Source organism: Myxocyprinus asiaticus, chromosome 2, assembly GCF_019703515.2.
Source record: "Myxocyprinus asiaticus isolate MX2 ecotype Aquarium Trade chromosome 2, UBuf_Myxa_2, whole genome shotgun sequence".
Classification (NCBI taxonomy): domain Eukaryota; kingdom Metazoa; phylum Chordata; class Actinopteri; order Cypriniformes; family Catostomidae; genus Myxocyprinus; species Myxocyprinus asiaticus.
Window position 1 is genome coordinate 33,068,453 of NC_059345.1, and position 21,106 is coordinate 33,089,558.

The window sequence follows — 21,106 nt, forward strand, 5'->3', positions numbered from 1 at the left end:
TGCGTCAGTCGCTAGTGCCCCTCTTGAGGCCAGGGGTTTACACACTGCACAGCTACCTACCAGCTAGCTACCATTACACATCGAACCTTATTTTTAATCATTACTGGTGTAACAATAAAACTTTAAGGCCTATCTTGTTTAATAAATATCAAAGAGAGGGAAAGCGCATTAAAAGATTGAATTAATTATTCAATAAATAGTAAGCTATTTACACATTTTAACTGCTGGTTGTATTGGTGTTGCACATCTGTGATGTTGTACTGGAGTTTGTAATTATTAAATTAGCCTATAATGTTTATCACTATTTCTCCTGTTCCTGAGGCACCTAACTGATCTCTTCTCAGTTCACTGTGGCCCAAGAGGAAAGAGAGAGCATTACACTCACTCCAACCTCCACTCGCACAGTACTAGTCCTCGCATTGTCTCTCCTCTTCCTCATCTCTCCCCTCTCCTTACTCAAGACCAAAACAGATGGTGGAGAACCAGCAGCAGAACATCTGCCAGGTCGCTGAACAACTACAGAAAGCATCGAGCCAAGTCATGTCAGCGTCCGAGGGCAACTAGATATTTGGCGCGCGTTTTCTTGTTTCACCTTTCACAACGGCTGCCGAGGGAGGACCGCGCGCGCGTCTGTCTGGGCTCTCCAACGAGAGAAGAAGATGGCCGCCATTAAGATATTAACCAGCGCTGGGCTTTTCTTGGCGTTGTGTGCACTGGTCTTGTTGGCCATGGCTATCTGCACCGATTACTGGTACGAGACGGATGCTCGGCGGCACCGCGAGCGTTGTAAGAACTACGCAAACAAGCGTAACGATCCCGGATACATTTACATCTCAAATCACAACTTGCCTCTCCAGATGCCTCCAAAGGGCTACGAGAGGAAAGAGATGGGGGCGGTTGGAGAACCGTCTTCTCGCGTGAAGCGGCACGCTGTGGCTTCCGCGACGGCTATGGAGTCTCACTGCAGCCGCCAGTTTAACTCCACGATCTCCGGTCTGTGGAGAAAGTGTCACCGCGAAGGGTTTGACCTGGAGACCGATGATCTAATTTACAAAGGTGAGGCGATTCCCTGTTTGGGGGGCTTTGTCAAGAAGCAACCTCATTGCGAAATCAAAATTTCTCTGGGACTGACTGGCCGTTTTGTTCAGAAACGAACGGAACCACAGGTCATCCAGCGTTTCTGTTGTTGTTGTTTTATTTTTATTTTTTATGATTAATTAAACAAAGGATCAGAACAAGACATGGATTGTAGTTTGGCTGTTGACGTAAAGCAGGGCTGCAGATTGGATTCCTGAAAATAAAGGTTAGAACTTTTTTTAAAAAACCTCAATAGAACGTTCTATTTTTGTAAACTTGTTGTTTTTGTTTGCCCAACCAAAAAAGAAGGTTAGAAAGTCTGTTCTGGGAACGTTCTGCAAACCAGAATCCAACGTTCGACTCATGATTATTTCCCTCAATATTCCATCAATGCAACTGACTTGGTCATTCTATAAGGCTCCACAGGTTCTTCCTGTTGTTCCTGTACCGTTATGTGGCATTGACCACAGTGTAGTAGGTACACTTTCTTCATTAAATTCAGTTGAAAAGCTATCTAAAGAGAAAAGTGGAAAATGTGAAAGAGCACGAGTCAAATAACTGTCGCTTTCCAAGGTGCTGAATTCTACGGAGCCCCTTAGAGGACAGGGCGGGATTTTATTTATTTATTTATTGTTTTGCGTGCCCTCGCAATAAATTACCATGGTTTTACTACAGTAACCATATTTTAACCATGATATTCGTAGTGAAACCACAGTGATAATACAGGAAGACGAAAACTATGGTAATAAAAATAATAATTTTGTTGGTATCATGGTTTTACTATGCAAATACCATAGTTTAACTATGGTTTTACTATAGTAATAGTGTGGTAACACTTTAAAATAAGTTTCCATATGTTAACATAAACAACATTAGTTAACATGAACTAACAATAATTAATACTTTTACAGCATTTATTAATCTTGGTTAATGTTAATTTCAACATATAATTTTTTTTTAATCAAAAGTTGGAGATGTTTACATTAGTTAATGTACTATGAAGTAACATTAACAATGGTAAATTGTATTGTTATTAACTAACTTTTACAAATATGAATAAATACTGTAAAAAAATATTTGTTTATTGTTATACCTAATGCATTTACTAATGTTAACGAGTGTAATCTTATAATAAAGTGCTACCAACAGACTGTAGTAACCATAGTTTTTGACGGAAAACATGTTTTTCTATTGTAATATTACCATGATTGTTTTAGGCTAACCGTTTATTATTATTGTTGTTGTTGTTTTATTGTAATTTATGTATTTGTTTTATTTTTTGACGGAAACCATGGTTTTACTATAGTAATTGTAGTAACTATGAAAAGTAAGTAACCATGTTTTTTTTGGCGGAAACCATGGTTTTTATACTGTATCCATATAGTAACCATGGTTTTACTATAGTTTAACCATGGTCAATCTTGTGGTTACTTTAGTGTTACTACAAACACCATGGTACCATGGTATTTGTAGTAAAATCAAAATAACCACATAATAATTATTTTTATTACCATAGTTTTTGTTTTCCTGTATTACAGGTTTCCTTAAAAAGCCTTAAAAGGCATTGAATTCATTAATCTAAAAATAAGGTCTTAACTGGTATTAAAATGTCTTAAATCAATCTTTCAGAAGTCTTAAAAATGCCAAGACATGGGAAGTAGGATTTTATTAATCGTTTTTCTGACACTGCCATTTAAAATCTCAAAATAATTGTTAACATCTATTTTTTTATATATATATTTTTTAATTTTTTTATTTATTTATTTATTTTTTTTTAATTATAATTTACCGAATGCCTCTCACTTTAACGTCACTCAGATCAGGATAGCGGAACCAACAACACTCATATTTTGTTTGCGGCCGGGATGCTCAGAGCAGATGCACTTTATGCCAGCTAGCGACGATATTGGGAAGTGTAAATTCAATGAAAAATGTCTATTTACCAGTGATGGGCAGTAGCTTCGCTAAAAATACTGCATTTCTGAGTAGCGAGGTGGTAGCTTCGCTAGTTTTTAAATCAGTAGCGAAGCTGTATCTTTGACTAAGTAGGTCGGTAGCTTTAACAAAAGCTACATCATACTTCACACCGGTGTTTACTATCGCCAGTTTTGAATCAGAACTAAAGATATCCGACTCACAAATGAATCGCTCATCTGAGTCGGTTCTTTACAATGAATTGGTCAAACGTGGTAGCAAAACGTTATGAATCGGTTCGTGATTCAATCTGAATGACTCCGAAAGCTCACGCGCGCGCTGCTGAACTACTAATCTCAGTTGTAAACAAGCTCACGGAATATTCTAAAATACGGGAAATTAAGATAACGCTGGTTGCAGTGGATCTACAATCAATGGAAACCAAACCTGCAAATGCTTCCTGTCATTTGCCAGTAATGAAGAAAGTCTTTATTAATTTAAACACGTGTTCAGCTTGTGAACGACTTCTGCAGGTAAAGACATTTTACCACCAAAAAACATTTACTAGCCTACACGAAAAATTGCCATGGCATAACCATGTTTTTTCGACATGTACCATTACCTGGGGGCACTATGTTAAGACAATGGTAAATGAATTAGTCAATCATACAGTGACGTGCCATAGTACCATAGTATTCTTTGAATTACATTGAAGCTCCATTTAAATGTATTTTTTGTACAGTATATACATATGGTAATCATATATCAAATTACCATGATAGGACCATGGTATTCTTTGAAGTGCTTTGAAGCACCATGTAAATACAGAATAGTACATAAATATGGTAATGATATCTCAGAGTACCCCATGGTATTACCATCTGATACCATCAGATATCACATCACGCGCACACACACACACACAAGAAATTTGCCTCTGAGTGACACATTATTATTGGCTTTTTAGTTGTGTATTTTGAATATGCATTAAATGCATTCCACCATGAAAGCTTATAACGAATACGAGAATTATATTTCTCAGCCAATTGTGCCTTTTTACTGATGATTCATGGTTATGTTGTTTTATATTATTGTTTTCCATGTGTTCCACTTTAGAAAGTATTACATTTGAAGTAGATCATCTAACTTTTTTCACTGGACCAAAAAAAGTCATGTTTTATGTCAGTAAACATTTGGGCAAAATTGTCCCTAACCCTAAGTAATTGATGTAGTTTTGGTTATTGTAAAGTTGTTCTTAAATTTCATTCTGAGTGGCATTAAAAAGTCTTAAATCTAACTTGCCTTAAGCTGTAGGAACCCTGTATTAGTATATGGGTGTACTATGAATATCAAGGTTAAAATATGGTTATTTTAGTAAAACCATGGTAAATTTATTGCGAGGGCACTCAAAACTTATTGCGAGGGAACACAAAACTTATTGCGAGGGAACACAAACTATTGCCAGGGAACACAAAACTTATTGCGAGGGAACACAAACTATTGCCAGGGAACACAAAACTTATTGCGAGGGAACACAAACTATTGCGAGGGCACTCAAAACTTACTGCGAGGGAACACAAACTATTACGAGGGCACACAAAACTATTAAAGAAAAAAAATCCCGCCCTGTCCTCTAAGGGACTCCGTAGAATTCGGCATTCCTGCACTCAAGAAAAAGAAGAGAAAAAAAGGATTATTCCAGGTTGTTCAGTTTACTTAATTAAAATGAACTAAAGCAACACAATTCTAGAAAAGTTTTTCACAACTTTATTCCATTGGTTTCTATCCTATTCAGTTTGTAAAATTACTTAATCCATTTGAGTGGCAACTACATAAATACTTTTTGTAGCATTGGTGAAACTGGGCAGGTGATTTCCATTTCCCAGTATGCTTTGCATGGATGGGGTAAACAAATGTTGAAATTAAATGTTATTTTATGCATTTTTGAGCAATATGAGAATAGGAGGAGATTTGTTTATGTTTAATGTTCGGTTATATTGGTATAGATTGGCGTATAAAGATTGGTGCTTGTGCTTAGGTTGAGGATGGACTCACTTTCAAGTGATGTTTGATTCAAGTGTTGCTTATAAGCAGTTGCAATCAAATTGACAATGCAATGGATTCACTGTCTTTACACTTGCTCACCTGGCATATACTAATGATTAAAATAAATAATGTTGGACCAACATAAGAAAATGTATTAAATTAAACAATAACATAAAACAACATAACCATGAATCATCAGTAAAAAGGCACAATTGGCTAAGAAATATAATTCTCGTATTCGTTATGTGCTTTCATGGTGGAATGTATTTTGACGAATCTAATAAAGTTGAGTTAAAACTACTATAGTACATTGATTTGACCTAATCCAACTAAATTATGTTGGTTGACTGAAACTGATTTTATCTGAATGAAAGAATACATTTACTTTCAAAAACGTTCTCAAATTCAATTAAGGAAAGGTAATGACTTCAGTTTTTGAGTGTGTCTTCTGTATAACAGATTCAGGGGTCGATGCCATCAGGGGCATAGCTTGTGATGAGTGCATTTTGCAACTTTTTGACACATGGCCACGATGGGTAGCCTAAATAGATACATGTTTTAAGGGAAGATAATAAAGGAACAAAAAGTGAATCTAATTATAAGGCCTAAAAACTAGATGGGGTAGGATTCTACAGAATGACAAGAAATATGTGCAAGAAACAAAAGAAAAAAAAAATCTATATATACAAAAGGACAGAGAAATACACTTTTCAGGTGTAATTTATTTTCAATCAATGTATGACCTACTCAGATAATACCAAGGTAAAAAAAAAAAAATCCCATTGTTTGGCAGATAATTAGCTCCAAAGGAATATTATTTACAATTTTATTAAAACAAACACTATATTTCCCCTCGTCATATGATCTCATAAATAAGAGGCTTATAGCACCCCTCTCCACCATTTTGGTGTTTTCTGATAAAGATCCCATTACACATTGTGTTCACACCTCAATTATTAAGTGTACACTTTTAGAGCAGCCATTTCTTATGAATGGTTGAAAGAGGAAGCACATTGTTCACTTGACCGTATCTTCATCAATAATTTGTTTATTGATTTTCCCAGGTCACCCTAAGTGGCTGTGTAGATGTCATGAATGATGAAGTAGCGATGGTGTGCAACCACTCCAGTTATACTGTGAGCCAACACCCTGGATAACATTTTGCCCAGATTTATGGCCCAGTATATTCACCTACCCTTCAACATGGTAATTTAGATAAAGCAGGCAGGACATTGTTCATTATTGTTAGTGATGCTCTCCAAGGACCTAAACAAATTTAGCATATGATTAACTGTTTGGTCCTTAAAAGACAGGAAACACTTCAAAACACATGTTTACTTATCCTAATACTTACAATAATAACAACAACAACAAAAATAACACTCTAAATCTAACAAAATATACTTGGATGAAGCTTGGAGAAACTGAAATTGTTCAGACTAAATCTGATAAATGCAATATATGCAATGAGCCTGTTATAATGAGAAGATGAGAGGTTAAAACGCTAGAAACATGTTGAAATGCTTTAAAAAGTTTAATGAGATTTATCATTACATGCCAACATACACAGTTGTATCTCTTTCTTTAAATCAACCAATTTATGATTAAAAAGCATTAACATCAGTGTGCAATATGCAAAACTGAAATTTATTTTAAAGATTTGTTCTGTGTTGTTTATTGTTTTGTTGTAGCTGTTGTTTACTATTCAAGTCTCTCTTAGACTTTCCATCAGATATCACAGATATTAATCTTAACCTCCTTGTGTCATTGCTTATATAAACAAATTAGAGGAAGAAAATATATGCACTTCCTTCAAAGGAACAGTTGAATTTCAGTGTCTTTGATATGTCTGTGGTTATGACATAGAACATGATTCCACAATTGACTTGACAGATAAAAAAAAGATATGACACAATTTGCTTTGAGCCCAGCTCACTAACAGTTTCACTCCAGAGCTGTACAGCAACAAATCAGCACAATGACAACATTATGTACTGTACACAGTTCCATTTCTGGAAAGACTGTGTGCACATCCTCTTCTTTATCCTTGACCTTTATTCTCCTCCCTTGTTTTGTCTAATTTACAATATGTCTATTTCAGCCTTTAACCCAACATGTTCTTAATGATTTTAGGGTAATCCAGTTGACTGATGTTGATGCAAGCCCATGCCTATAATCGTAAAGTCTCTCAGAATGACATTGCTGTTAGTCTAATTTAAACAGACCATGAATGTCATCCTAGATTAGCTCTCTTTCTCTGAGTGTGATAGATTCAAACCTGATAATAATGTGCTACTCTAAAAACAAGCTAGGTGGAAAAGAATATGTTTTAGTTTTTTTGTTGCCACACTGTTAAAAATGTGTTCGGAATTTTAATGGAAGAGGGATTTTAAAAAGCTACAGTAAAAAAACATAAAATAAATAAATAAAAAAAAGATAATATATTTAACAAGACAATACATGTAATTTTACAGTAAAATATTATTTTTATTTTTTTCAGATGTAGGCATAAAAAGTGATTTTACCGTATAAATAATGGTGAAAATTTATATTATGTTTAACAAGAGAGCAAATGTACTTTTTTGGTAAAGTGCTATTCTTATAAATGAAGTGTGTATTAGTGTGTTTTAGATGTTAAAATATTTTTCTTATGCCAGTTTATTTTGGAGAGACAAATATAAGTAAAGCTGTAGACTGATTTCGAATTAGTTTAAACACTGTGGCTCTGTGGCAATCTGCCGGAGCACTTCGATATGTCAGCGTGTGGCTCAACCAATAGCAAGTGTTTGGGGTGTGGCTACTTTTCATAAGCTGTTTAGTGGGAAATCAGCTAATTTGTCCAAACAATGGAGGACGACGGTTTTGTGGGGCAGAAGGGGTGGTAATAATGTTTGGGAAACCTGTTTGTAAACAGTCATTATTTTTGGAATCTGAAATTCTGCACTTTACATTTCATGGCCAAGCTGTGTTTGAAACTCTGCTTTGGCTGTCAGTACCTAGTGGGCAGGGTTAACACTACAGCTGGATATGCTACAAAAAATGCTAAACAGGTTTGCAAAAACTGTCTGCAATTCATTTGTGATTTAGGATTTCAACCAGCAGGTTGACCAAGGAACTCTCGCTGAATAGTTAAGTAGCCTGTTGTAGGCCAGCATCCAAAACACAAGAAATGTTGGTGGCCAGCAATGCTGGTCTTCTCAGACAGTGTGCTGTTGCACTGCTAAAAAATGAATGTGTAGAGAGGCCTAGAGATATAGAGGCATCCAGACATAGAAAGCAGCTCCATGTCTTCCATCACCATCAATGTCTAAAAACTGGAAGTGTTTCAAACCATACCATGCATGTTTTAACACTTATGAACACCATATGAATATCTGCTCTGATTACTACAAATCAGTCCCAAACCAAATCATCAGCTGAATGAATGCTAAAAATAACGTTCATGTGGGTGAGAACACAAACAGGATAACTGTACCTTGAAAAACCCTGTTCAGCCTGTAAGGAATAAAATTCATTGGTTATGCATGATTTAGTAAACCATAAAAGTCAGTGTTCTCACCAACATATAATCTGATTTACAAATGACATGCAAGCCACTCAGGTAAAATGATGCTGGTGTTTGGTGGTCCATTTCCAGAGTGGTAGAAGAAGCCTAGATACATACGCAATTTCAGATGACTGATTGGAAAGAACCTCATCTTCTACAGTCTAATAGAAATGGTCACAGTGAGCAGCCTACAATCTGTGCAGATATCCAATCCAACATGCATCTGGTTCATTTGAGGTGTCTATAATAAAAAACCCAAAGGTACAGCACGGAATTTCAGATGTTGTCACAGCAGCTGAGTCGACCTTAATAGAGCACTCCTGTCTATGATGAACAAAAGAGATGTAGATGTATGCTCTTTATTACATTTGACTACCTATATCATATTAACCCCATAAGCCCAGTGCACTTAGTTCACCCATTGTTCCTGTAGTGTTGTACACTAATCTGTGCTGGGTGGTGCAGGGGCCCACCAACTTTCTTGAAAATCAGATCATTGACAGAAACAGAACACAGCATTTTTCTCCCCTGCAACCTCAAGGTTTATCAACATCTTTAGGCTGTTGGGTAACTGTGGGAAATGGACCTTTTAACAGTCACCATCCTTTTCATTTGCATATTGCATGTTGGGTATGCAGTATGTGTGAGCAGAGCGTGCAAGCATGGGATGAGAGATGACAACAGATCTGCACTACCATACCGTGTTGAAAAGGAACACTGGATTTAATCATCAAATTTCCGGATAAGCATCACAAGCTTCTGTCTCTTAGAATTTCTATGAGAACCCTGTTTTGGTGGACATGAGAAAATCAAAAGAATGGAGTAATTTATAAAATATAAAATTTTATATCAGACAACCTTCTCCACGTACTGGAAAGCAAGCTATCTTCCAACTACCTACAATCAAGCCTCATTGGACTACTGCAGATAAGTCAGCAATCATTGTGTATCTTCTATGATGCCTCAGAGAAAGCATATGGATAATTTGCATATCTGCACGCTACTGACGCTATACTCACACATCATTAGTTCTTGTGTAGCACTCAAAACAAGATTTCTGTGCACCTAATGAGGGCAGTGGTAGCTCAGCGGTTAAGGCTCTGGGTTACTGATCAGAAGGTCGGGGGTTCAAGCCCCAGCACTGCCAAGATGCCACTGTTGGGCCCTTGAGCAAGGCCCTTAACCCTATCTGCTCCAGGGGCGCCGTATCATGGCTGACCCTGCACTCTGACCCCAGCCTAGCTGGGATATGTGAAAAAGAAGAATTTCACCATATATGTGCAAATGTATAATGTGTGATAAATAAAGAGAATTATTAATTATTATTATTAATTATTAATTCCTGCCATCACTATTGTAAAGTGAGAAAGAACTCCAGAAACTGTGCTTACTCTGCCCAGGAAACAGATGAATGTGTGGATGTCTAATTTTTTATTTCTAATGTCTAATATCTAGTTTTAAGCTGTATAAGCAACCACTTAGGGCTTCTAAGCCAGCAAGGGGCCCCAGACTGCGGTCTGTACCTGGGTCTATATGGTCTATAGCCATAAGGCTAAAAATGGTCCTTGCACCTGAACATACTTCTTGTAAAGTTAATTGTGCAGGTCTTTGATGACTTTCTGCTCACCTTTCACCAGTCTAAGGGGCCAAACAGACAAAACACCTTGCTTCTTGTGTTGAAAAATGCTAGAAATAACGCAGCAAAAAGTTTTTTTTAAGGGGCTGATCAAACCGAACATGTTATTGCATTAAAAGCTAGTCAAATTTGTTTCAATAAATGAAACTAATTTGAATAAAAGAAAATCACGTGTTAAAAGTTAATGTTCTTTTTAACATGGCACTGACGCTGGAAAAACAACAAGACACGGCGCAACTGTCAAAGGCATCCATGTAGCACATGTTTACATTGACAATAAAAAAACAAAAACAGTGCAGATGGATGCAAAATGCTTTCTGTCTGAACTAAATGGTTTCCGGCTTCATAAAATGCTTCATAAAAAACGTATTAGTCTGAGGTACACAGTTACCTGTACAGGATTGCTTAGATTCTCATCAGTGAGAAGGGCAATCAGCGCTGAACTCACAGCTGGTTGCTTGACTCAGGACACACTTTCACTTATGTCATTCAAGCTGATGCTTCTCTGTTTCACACAAATTTATTTTTAATATAAAACGTGACAATATACGTTTTTGTACTTTCAAGGGGAAACAAACTTGTCCAGTTCACTGAGGAATTTCACAGATCTTATTACTTTTTAAAATTAAGTATGTTTGTTATTAAAGGAATATTACAGGTTTAATACAATTTAAGCTCAATCAGCAGCATTTGTGGCATAATGTTGATTACCACAAAAAATTATTTGGTTGTAAAATTGGCTATAACTTTACAAGGTTAGTAAGCGATTTTATTACACTAATCATGTCAACACACATATTGTTTATGTCTTGTGGCTATACATTTAAAACAGTATTTTAATTTTACGTATTTGCCCCATTCACTTCCATTGTAAGTGCCTCACTGTAACCCAGATTTTTGATAATAAATGAGAGGGACAAGTCGAAATTACTTTTTGTGGTAATCAACAGTATGCCACAAATGCTGTCGAGAGAGCTTAACCTGTATTGATTCAAGAATGTTCCTTTATGAAGCCTGAGGTTCTCCAAAATGACATATGCAATGTAAATCTTAAAATCATGACATTTATGACCTGTTACATTTTTATTATGTGCCTAATTGCTCTCCAGGAAATAATTTAATTAAAGTAAATACAAGTATGTGCCCTTTGTGGCATTTTATGATCACAGCAGACCTGCTGTTCCTCAGGAGATTTAAGCCTCAGAGCAATTAGCTTTTTCATAACCAGTCACTGTAAATGTCACTAATGAAAATACTTTGGTACAATTCACTATTCTATATTTTGTTCGAATAGGGTTGATTCAGAGATGCACCCCTGTGAAGTACCATTACACCTCTTCAATCCTGCCACAAAATCTTCCTGTCAACATCACCAAGACCATCCGGCAAGATGAGTGGCATGCCCTTCGTGAGTTTGACAGTCTCTCTTTCAAAACATGTGTCAGCTTTGTCTTTAAATGCATGAGCATTATTTATACAGCACATTTTCAAAGTCCACTAGAGATTTACAAAATTCATGACTTGGAGTTCGAACAGTTCTTTATAGTTCTTTATATTTATAAAAAAAGAATTGACATGGAAAAGCATTGTTAATGCCAAAGTACTTAACATGAAACAATTGATCAAGGCTTACAAGCCCCGAATGATAGTTGGAGGGGCTTAATGTTGGTGTTTTGTGCTGCAGATCTGCGCAGGATGACAGCAGGGTTTGTGGGCATGGCTGTCTCTATCATCATTTTTGGCTGGATCGTTGGAGTTCTTGGATGCTGCCAAGAACATGATCTCATGCAGTATGTAGCTGGACTACTCTTCCTCATGGGCGGTAAGAGACAGCGATTTCAAGTAGTTATCATTTAATTTACATTTAGTCACCAGTAAAACATTACTGGCATTATTATTTTATTATTTTATTTCAGCATTATTACTATTACTATTTTTTCTTTTCTTTTTTTGTCACTGCTTTTGTTGTGTGTATTGATGTTTTGACAATACTTTATGTATAACATTCATGCCAATAAAGTATTTTGAAATTGAATTGAAATTGAAAATTGACAGATATATTGTGTCTTTATGTGCTTGAGAGAGAGAGGATTCTGTAGAATGTAACTTGACAACACGATCTCATGGAGAAATCATACAAATTCCTACGAGTTGGCTGGTATGACTTATGCAACAGCCAATCAATCAGGTGACTCTCCATCGTCTCCTTCTACAACACGACAATTACTTTGTTACGTTTGGGTTACGGCATAAAATTCATAAGCATGTACACAATATCTGACATGCGGGACTTTCACTTACTTCTGCATTATACATCCGAGTATTTGCACGTTTACAACTCATACGATTTCATACGATTTAGCCAACTCGTATGAATTCTTCTCATGAGATCGGGTTGTAACTTGACTACTTTGCTTCCGATGTAAGCTTTCTGATCTCATGAAAATGAAGTGACTGTGACTACATTTTTGCAAAATGGTATTACGTGATTCATGACATGTATCGTGGCAGTTTCAATGTGAAATGTCCACTGTTTGGCGCTAAAAGTGAGTTAAATGTTCTCCCAAACAGATGGGATTTTGAAGGTTAATGCTCTATCAAGTTTTAAATAAACAAAAGTGATCTCCCTATAGGGCTGTCGCAAGAACATATAGAGTGTGTACACTTTTTTAATGATCTGAGACACAGAGATAGACCAAACAAAATGTCCAAACCACAATACAAGACAACCCAGTCAGTAGTTAAAATCAAAATAGACTATATAAAGTTTTATAATAAAACATCTCAGAATGACAAAACACCATACAAACAAGATCCATTCCAGCCTACAACAATTGTGATAATACATTTTTGGTAAAAATTACACCACAGGCTATTTGCATTTATGTAAGCCCAGGGCCATAGCTAGTGGGGTGAAAAGTGGTAATAATTCTCAGGGTCCACAGGTCCAGAAGGGCCCCACAACAAATTCTAAACAGTATGTTTTAATAGGAAACGGTCCCAGAGCAATATACAGTCAGGGGGCCCAGAATACCTTGCTACGGTCCTGTGTAAGCCTATACACTTCGTAAACATGAAACGGCACATCAAAAGCTCAATTCCAACAACACAATAAAAAAAAAACAACAACCATGAAACACAAATAAAAGAAACACCAATTACAACACCACTATTGTTAGTATTCGCGATAGCATGCCCACCTGCTGCTCTGACGATGACGATGCCTTGTGTTCCGTTAGGCCCGTTACCTCCTTCTACAACCTCACTTACGTCTCCACACTGATTTGCACTCTGTTGATTTTGGTCAAACTTAATAATGACTCTATAAACCACTTTCTTATATCCATGCTGCTGCTGCTGCTCAGAATCATTACACAGCACCGACAAAATTAGATTTTGAGACTGCAGTGCATACAGTGAGCACCTGCCCCCAAATGCCCGCCCTTGGCGTCGCATTAGGTAATCTAAACCTTAGAACTAAACCTAACCGATAGTGCCATACAAGCAAATTTTAGATGAAAAACATAAATGTTTTATGGACAAATGTTAAAATGTATTTCACCTTACAAGTCATGCGCTAAAGTATAAGTGTTTTGATGTCATAAGATACCACTGTGAACGGATAATCTGCCGTTTTACTCATGATTTGTGTGAAAGGTTTGTTGATTTAGCACCTCTATTTTTTACTTCACCAAGAAACTGGCACAATCCACGTGAAAATCATTTAACAAAACTGTAGGTACAGTAATGTGATTCTATTAGACCAGATTGTAGCATAGTGCGTTGAATCAAAGTCTTTCTAGAAAGTCAGTCCACTGGCAGCCATCTTTGGAATGCTCCCAGGAAGCTATTTCCAGTCATTAAAGTGCAGCTCCCATCTACTTAAATGAGGGAACACTGAAATTTCCAAAACGGCTGGTCAAGATTACGATCAAAGAACATATTTCAAATTGGCTGGAATCATAAATTGTGCTTCTTTACCTCAGATTACGCAAAAAACTCTGCGGTTTTCCAGGCGTGTATAGCTAAGGCACATCTCGAGTTGATTGACGGGATATCTGTATCTAATAGGTGATTGGCTCTTTAACTTGTAAGGCGGGACTTCCTGTTGGGCGTTCCAATTTCTGCCATTCATTTTAATAGAAGTGGTCAGTCTCTGCTAAATAGTCTCTGGTTGAAAACAATTTTGTCGCCATCTAGTGGCTAGTTCTCATATTTCATTGTGTGAAAATACAAAATTTCTCTGAAATGAGATCAAAAGCACAAGCTCTTTGGATTCTCTATTTGTGATCTGAAAGGAGAGGCTTGTTTCATGCATGTTTGATGATACATCTTGAATAATTTCCTCTCTGACAGGAACCTGCTGTATTATCTCCCTTTGTACATGTGTGGCGGGAATTAACTTCGAGCTGTCCCGTTACCCTCGTTACCTGTACGGCCTTCCAGAGGACATCAGTCATGGGTATGGCTGGTCCATGTTCTGTGCCTGGGGCGGACTGGGTCTCACCCTGCTGGCTGGTTTCTTATGCACACTGGCCCCTTCCTTAAGCAACCCCTTGGCCCGCACCACTGTTCACAAGTCCAGGCACGAAAATGGGATAGTGTGATCAAAGACTTCTGGAGCAACCTTGCTGCAACATCTACTCAACATGTATACAGCATCTATGTAAAGACTTCTGACTAATTCATACAGTATAATGACTAGATCATCACTCTGGCTCTTTTCATATGACTCAGGGGGCTTTCTGGCCCTTCTACAAGTGATCAGTCACCACTTTCAACACAACTTGTGTACATCATTTAGTTAATTGTACGAACATTTAAAGACACTGCTGTCCTGCATGACCAGAGCAAATGGAGACAAAGGAGTCACACGCACAGTCCACTTGTACTGAGTATCTTCCACCCTCTCACATGTCTTACTCTGGCCCCTGATGGCACAAAACCCAATGAGAATTTTCACTGCTCTCCTTCTCTCTCTCTGCATAATGACAGAGAGGCAAGCTAAAAGCGACTGTCTTCTTCTCTTCAAGAGGATTCCTACTAAAATGGTGCTCTCTTTTCACAATCTCACAACTGCACAGAATAATTTCAAAAGATGTCAGGAGGACAGACAAATCCATGACAAAACATGTTTTCTTATAGCTGTGGAAAGCAATGAAAAAGAGAGACACACATATATCTGTTACTAGAGCTTTGACAAGCAAATTTCCTAAGGCCTCAAGAGTCTATGTATAAAAATATATTTATTTATTTATTTATTTATTATTATTTCAGGTCTACCTTTGAAATTATGCTTGGATACAAATTAAGCCTTTTCACTCTTTGTTGTGATTGTAACGATTGGTGATCTGGCTTGGTCTGTGGTACAGTTGCTGTTCAAAGTAATTTGACCAAATGTATTACTTAATGGCATGTGAATTATTGACCCAATTTGTTTAAAAATGTTTGTGGGGGTTATTTTTGAATTTGTCACGAAGTATTGCTGTTGAGAGCACAACATGGTGGAAATCAGAGTTATGAAAGTTCAGGAGCTCAGCACCTTGATACCACAACTGAATGTTGTTGAATCCACCTTTTACAGAAGGCTGAAGGCTGTTTTCGTTTTCCGGTCTCCAGTGTTTTCACTCATTTCGGCATATGTTTTTAGCACATAATGTGATGTTTAGCATATTAAATTTGTAAATATTGCCAAATAAAAAAGGTGTGGATACATAGTGCCAATACTTTACAGAGTCACGATGACCGTCTGTTGACAGTGACTCACCCGTGTGAGTTGATGACATGAAGCGATGGCTCGAAGTTAGTTATGTTACAGGGATAGTGTAGGACTTTCTTTCTTCTGCTGAACACAAACAAAGATTTTTAGAAGAATATTTCAGCTCTGTAGGTCCATACAATGCAAGTGAATTGTGGCCAGAACTTTGAAGGTCCAAAAGCATTTAAAAGCAGCATAAAAGTCAACAATATGACTCCAGTGGTTAAATCCATGTCTTCAGAAGAGATATGATAGGTGTGGGTGAGAAACAGATCAATATTTAAGTCCTTTTTACTATAAATGTCCACTTTCACTTTCACATTCTTCCCTGCCACCTACTGGGCCGGAAGGAAAATTTATAGTAAAAAAGGAATTAAATATTGATTTGTTTCTCACCCACACCTATCATATCTCCTCTGAAGATATGGATTTAACCACTGGAGTCGTATTGTTGACTTTTATGCTGCCTTTAAATGTTTTTTGGACCTTCAAAGTTCTGGCCACCATTCACTTGCATTGTATGGACCTACAGAGCTGAGATATTCTTCTAAAAAACTTTGTTTGTGTTCAGCAGAAGAAAGAAAGTCATACACATCTGAGATGGCATGAGGATGAGTTAATGATAAGAGAATTTTCATTTTTGGGTAAACTATCCCTTTAATATCATTAACTACTTTGAATTGTTATGACAGACAACAACTGCACAAGTTGAGTCTGAACTCATGTTTACTCCAACTAACACTTAAAATGGTTATTGTTTTCAATCTTGATCGCTTGTTTTGGTAGTTATTCCATTGCTTATTATGGAGAACGGAACCAGAAAACAGTCCAGTAATGAGAATCATCATGGTGCTGCCCAGTGGTTGGTCAGGAAAACTTTGGATATCCAAGATAAACTGAAAGTTCTGGTTGCGCGCATTATTAAAGGCTACTAAGGGACTTCAGTGTTATATTAAATTACAAAGAGTGAAATAAGTTCCAAAGTCAGAAAGCGTGTAATGTACACAATTTACACAAGTTAGTTTTTGGACCAGAATAATTAATGACTAGAGTAGGTGGATCCTAGAGGATGGATCCCAGGTGTTTTGAGCCACCTGGTTGGATCGTGTTTTTTGGGGGGTGGTTAAAATATGGCACATGATAAGCTATAATGTTTACATCACGTAATGTTTGTACAAATCATGAAACAACCAAACAATATTTTAAACAACCCTAACTGGATTGGAGGCTTAAATCTAATAATTATCTAGTAATGTCTTTTCTAAAAGTGAGTGTGTCTCTACCCATTTTTATAAATAATTCATATTTATTCTGCTCTCACCAATGGATATTATTTATTGAGGATGCTACTGAGAAAAGCACAGTTACTGTAAATCATTTAACGATGCTTCACATGTCCTGATCAAATGTACATTTATAGTCTCAGATCTCCACAGAAGTCAGACCAGTTTCTGAGCACAATGTATTGATGTTGATGTTCAAGGTGGGCAAGGGGTAGATGCAATAGTTATGGTGAGACATTTAAGACTGCAAATACTGTATGCATTTTTGGAGGAATGAATGTGTGATTTACATTTGGTGTCATCTGAGGGTAAACTGAGTAATATACTGTGGCGCTTCAATGGAATAACAGAATAAATGACTGTTTAGCTGATTGGCACAAACATTTTGTGTCTGTATGTTGCTTCTGAGCAATGTGGCCAAGTGTAATCATTTCAGTCATTGACATAAGGAGAGCAGAGCCAAACTAATAATAAAAATAAACCCTTCAGGTACATAGGGAAGTGTTGTGTGGAGTGTGATCTCTAATTAAGTATTGACAGAATTGGATATAAGAGACATTTTATAAAAGCTGCCATTTTATTTGGCAGTTGAAGTAGCAGCACTTTTAATTTATGTTCTGGGTATGAGCTGTTTTTACTGGATCGTCTCATAATTGGAGTTGGGAAAAAAAGAAAAACGTCATTTTCTCGCATGCTGACATATTGATTCATTTTTGTAGTGTATTTAGATTTGTGTCCATTTTTTACAATGACTTTTATTTTAAGAAATAAAATGTTAGTAGCATTTCATGATGACGTCATATTAATTTAAGATTTTTTTAAATATTTTAGCTAAGGTAAAATATATTTTTGGAATGTGATGGTTAGATTTAATAGCTTTGATAATGCACAGCTACAAAAAGTTTCTCTCAGAGGTCATTGAACATAAAACTAATAAGATCAAAATATTTTGAAGAGGGCCACCAGGCTTGAATTTGGCTTGCTATGTGAGCTAAGTACATGCCATCTACACCATTTGGCCAAAAGTATGTGGACAGCCCCTTCAACAGTAAACAGGTTTGGTTATTGCAATTATTCTAGTGAAGACTAATCTTAATGCTACAACAAACAGTGACATTGTATAGAATTGTGAGATTTCAACTTGTGGCAATGGTTTAGGTAAGGCCCTTTTCTGTTCCAGCATGACAATGCTCTTGTACACAAAGTGTGGTCCATAAAGAAATGATTTACTGGTGTCTTTACTAATCCTGTGTTTACAAAAACTGAGAAACTGGCAGTTGGAAATAAAAGAGTGCATGTAATTTGAATTACATAATCAGATTTCAAAAATCAAATACTTGTAATTAGATACAAATACATTTTAAAATACTGGTAATTAGATTACAGTTAGTTTTTATGTATTACATGATTACAAATTAATCAGGAAAATGCAGTAAACTTTTTAAATATTTTTATTTTTAATTGTAAATCAGCCTACAGCTCATAAATGTACATTAAATCTTAAAGCTTTTTGCCACCATTTTTTTGGTGACGTTGATTCACAAATATAACTGGTCTGATCCGTTACCACAAATGGATTGTGTTTGTAATGCCAAAGTTTCATGAGTAAGAACATTTTAAGTGCCAGATAAATAGCGAGTAAAACACACACACACACACACACACACACAATATCATATGTTTTCTTTAATGCATTTAAGCATTATGTCTAAATGGTACCATCCTACTCAAATGCATGTGACATCAAATAAAAAAAATAGGTCAGAAGTAATTCAAAAGCAATCAAATTAGATTACCTACAACTGTGATCCAAAAGATTACTTTACTGACTAAAATTATACTCATACAATTGTAATCAGTACCAGATTACAATTCAGAAGTAATCTACCCAGTTTATATAATGTCCTCAGCCCTCTAGACAGTCTTCTACACAGAGCAATTGTATTGCAGTAGTTTCATGCATAGTTCTAAATACAGTTCATAATTTGATACAGAGTGCCACCTAGAGGATGATTGTGGAACATTGTCAAACTCCATTTACAGTAGAATAGATCCTCAAAGACATGAGATTTTTGTCTCTGTAAATTCAAACAGTCAGCACATGGCCTCCATAAACATTAAATGTTTCAATAAAATAACAAGAGGTAAAAAGAAATCAATCTTCCCAAAAAAGTATTTGATATTTGAGATCCTGCCCTTCATGTTTTTTAATAATTTCACATCAGAAGAGAGAGATGGAGATATTCTTAATATTTGTAAATAAAAGGAGAGATGTTTATTAAAATATTCATACTCCTTAAGAACAATCTGCTGAACATACATCAACATTCCTTTTCCTCTACAAAAAAAAAAAAAAAAAAAAAAACATTAAAGGAAAGATGAATTAAAAGCTTAAAAAGACACCTGGGCTGCTTCCCTCCCACAGAAAAAAGTCTGTATTCAGTCTACTCTTGATTTAACAGAGACAGAGTTAGTGAGTCACTCTTGCCAACCAGAACGTATAGATTTACTTCTTAAAGTGGGAGTGAGTACCAACGACCAGATAACTGTCCCGTGACTGCTCTCTCTTGACCGGGGACTTGCCGTTAGACTTGCAGGTTTTGGTTCCAGGCCTTGTGATCACAGTCATTCTGCATGGGTCATGCTTTAGCAAGTACGTACCAAAGGTCTCCCATCCACCACCAACTCGCACCATGGCATGTTTATCATTTAACATCTGGAAAAGAGAGTATGAGAGAAAGAGAATGCACAAGGATTACAACTTTAACCGTTAGAGACCTAGCGGAGCCATTATCCACTTAAAGCAATTAAATAATAAATAATATGCATTAAATACAGGTAAAGACTACACTTAACAATAGGTGACGCTCACAACAGCAGTTTTGGTGGAGAAAAATACACATAAACTGTCGTTTGCTAAAGTCACACAAAAAAAAAGGAGGGGGAAAAAAGACACACTATTGACACAATTGCTAACACTTTTTACTAGTATACTGATGTTTACATTTCCCCCCAAAAAAATCAACTTTCATAAATTTGAGAGCGTAGCAAAAATGCAATGCTGGGCATTAGTGGGGCCTGGGTAGCTCAGCAAGTAAAGACGCTGACTACCACATCTGGAGTTGCAAGTTCAAATTCAGGGTGTGCTGAGTGACTCCAGCCAGGTCTCCTAAGCAACCAAACTGGCCCGGTTGCTAGGGAGGGTAGAGTTACGTTGGGTTAACCTCCTCGTGGTCGCTATAATGTGGTTCACTCTCAGTGGGGCACATGGTGAGTTGTGCGTGGATGCCGCGGAGAATAGCGTGAAGCCTCCACATGCACTACGTCTCCACGGTAACGTGCTCAACAAGCCATGTGATAAGATACGTGGATTGACGGTCTCAGACGCGGAGGCAACTGAGATTTGTCCTCCGCCACCCGGATTGACCGGAGTCACTACGCCACCATGAGGACTTAGAGCGCATTGGGAATTGGGCATTCCAAATTGGGGAGAAAAGGGGAGAAAATCCACACCAAAAAAATAAAAATAAAATGCTGGGCATTAGTGGTCAAACTGTTTTTCTGTGTTGCTCCATCATCCAAAAAAATTATTTTATTTTTTTTATGGTATTCATGGTCAAACAAATATACTACATTACATAGTGATGGGTATTGTTTTTTTTATTATTTTGATTAAACCAGTAAATATATACTCCATAGCAATTTAGTCATTAGTTTAAAATAGTCAAATTTCTTAACTGTTCATGAATTTACTCCTTGTAATAAATTATTTTTCATATACATTTGTGTTAAACTGTGTCGTGAATTCAGTACTTCTACTTAATGTCTAGAAACATTACAACCCT

The 21,106-nt window shown here is 36.6% G+C and overlaps 2 protein-coding genes across 3 annotated transcripts in view; one reads left to right on the plus strand and one right to left on the minus strand.

Annotated features, from left to right (window-relative positions):
- Positions 1–402: 402 nt before the first annotated feature.
- LOC127415246 (transmembrane protein 178B-like) lies at positions 403–16,109 on the plus strand. The gene is made up of 4 exons (XM_051653920.1): positions 403–1,056; positions 11,515–11,628; positions 11,905–12,042; positions 14,577–16,109. The coding sequence occupies exons 1-4, from the start codon at positions 660–662 to the stop codon at positions 14,825–14,827; spliced, it is 900 nt and encodes a 299-aa protein (XP_051509880.1). The 5' UTR covers positions 403–659; the 3' UTR covers positions 14,828–16,109.
- A 115-nt stretch (positions 16,110–16,224) lies between these two features.
- LOC127415784 (growth arrest-specific protein 2-like) overlaps positions 16,225–21,106 on the minus strand; it is a 53,753-nt gene continuing 48,871 nt past the window's right edge. For both annotated transcript variants that reach the window (XM_051654707.1, XM_051654717.1), the window contains exon 8: positions 16,225–19,977. In XM_051654707.1, the coding sequence (XP_051510667.1) occupies positions 19,768–19,977 (210 nt within the window). In that variant the 3' untranslated portion in view covers positions 16,225–19,767. The remainder of the gene's footprint in view (positions 19,978–21,106) is intronic.

Coding starts and splice junctions, on each gene's coding strand:
- LOC127415246 (XM_051653920.1), top strand. CDS start 660: ATGGCCGCCATTAAGATATTAACCAGCGCTGGGCTTTTCTTGGCGTTG. Junction 11,629..11,904: donor AGATGAGTGGCATGCCCTTC/GTGAGTTTGACA, acceptor TTTGTGCTGCAG/ATCTGCGCAGGATGACAGCA. Junction 12,043..14,576: donor ACTACTCTTCCTCATGGGCG/GTAAGAGACAGC, acceptor CCTCTCTGACAG/GAACCTGCTGTATTATCTCC.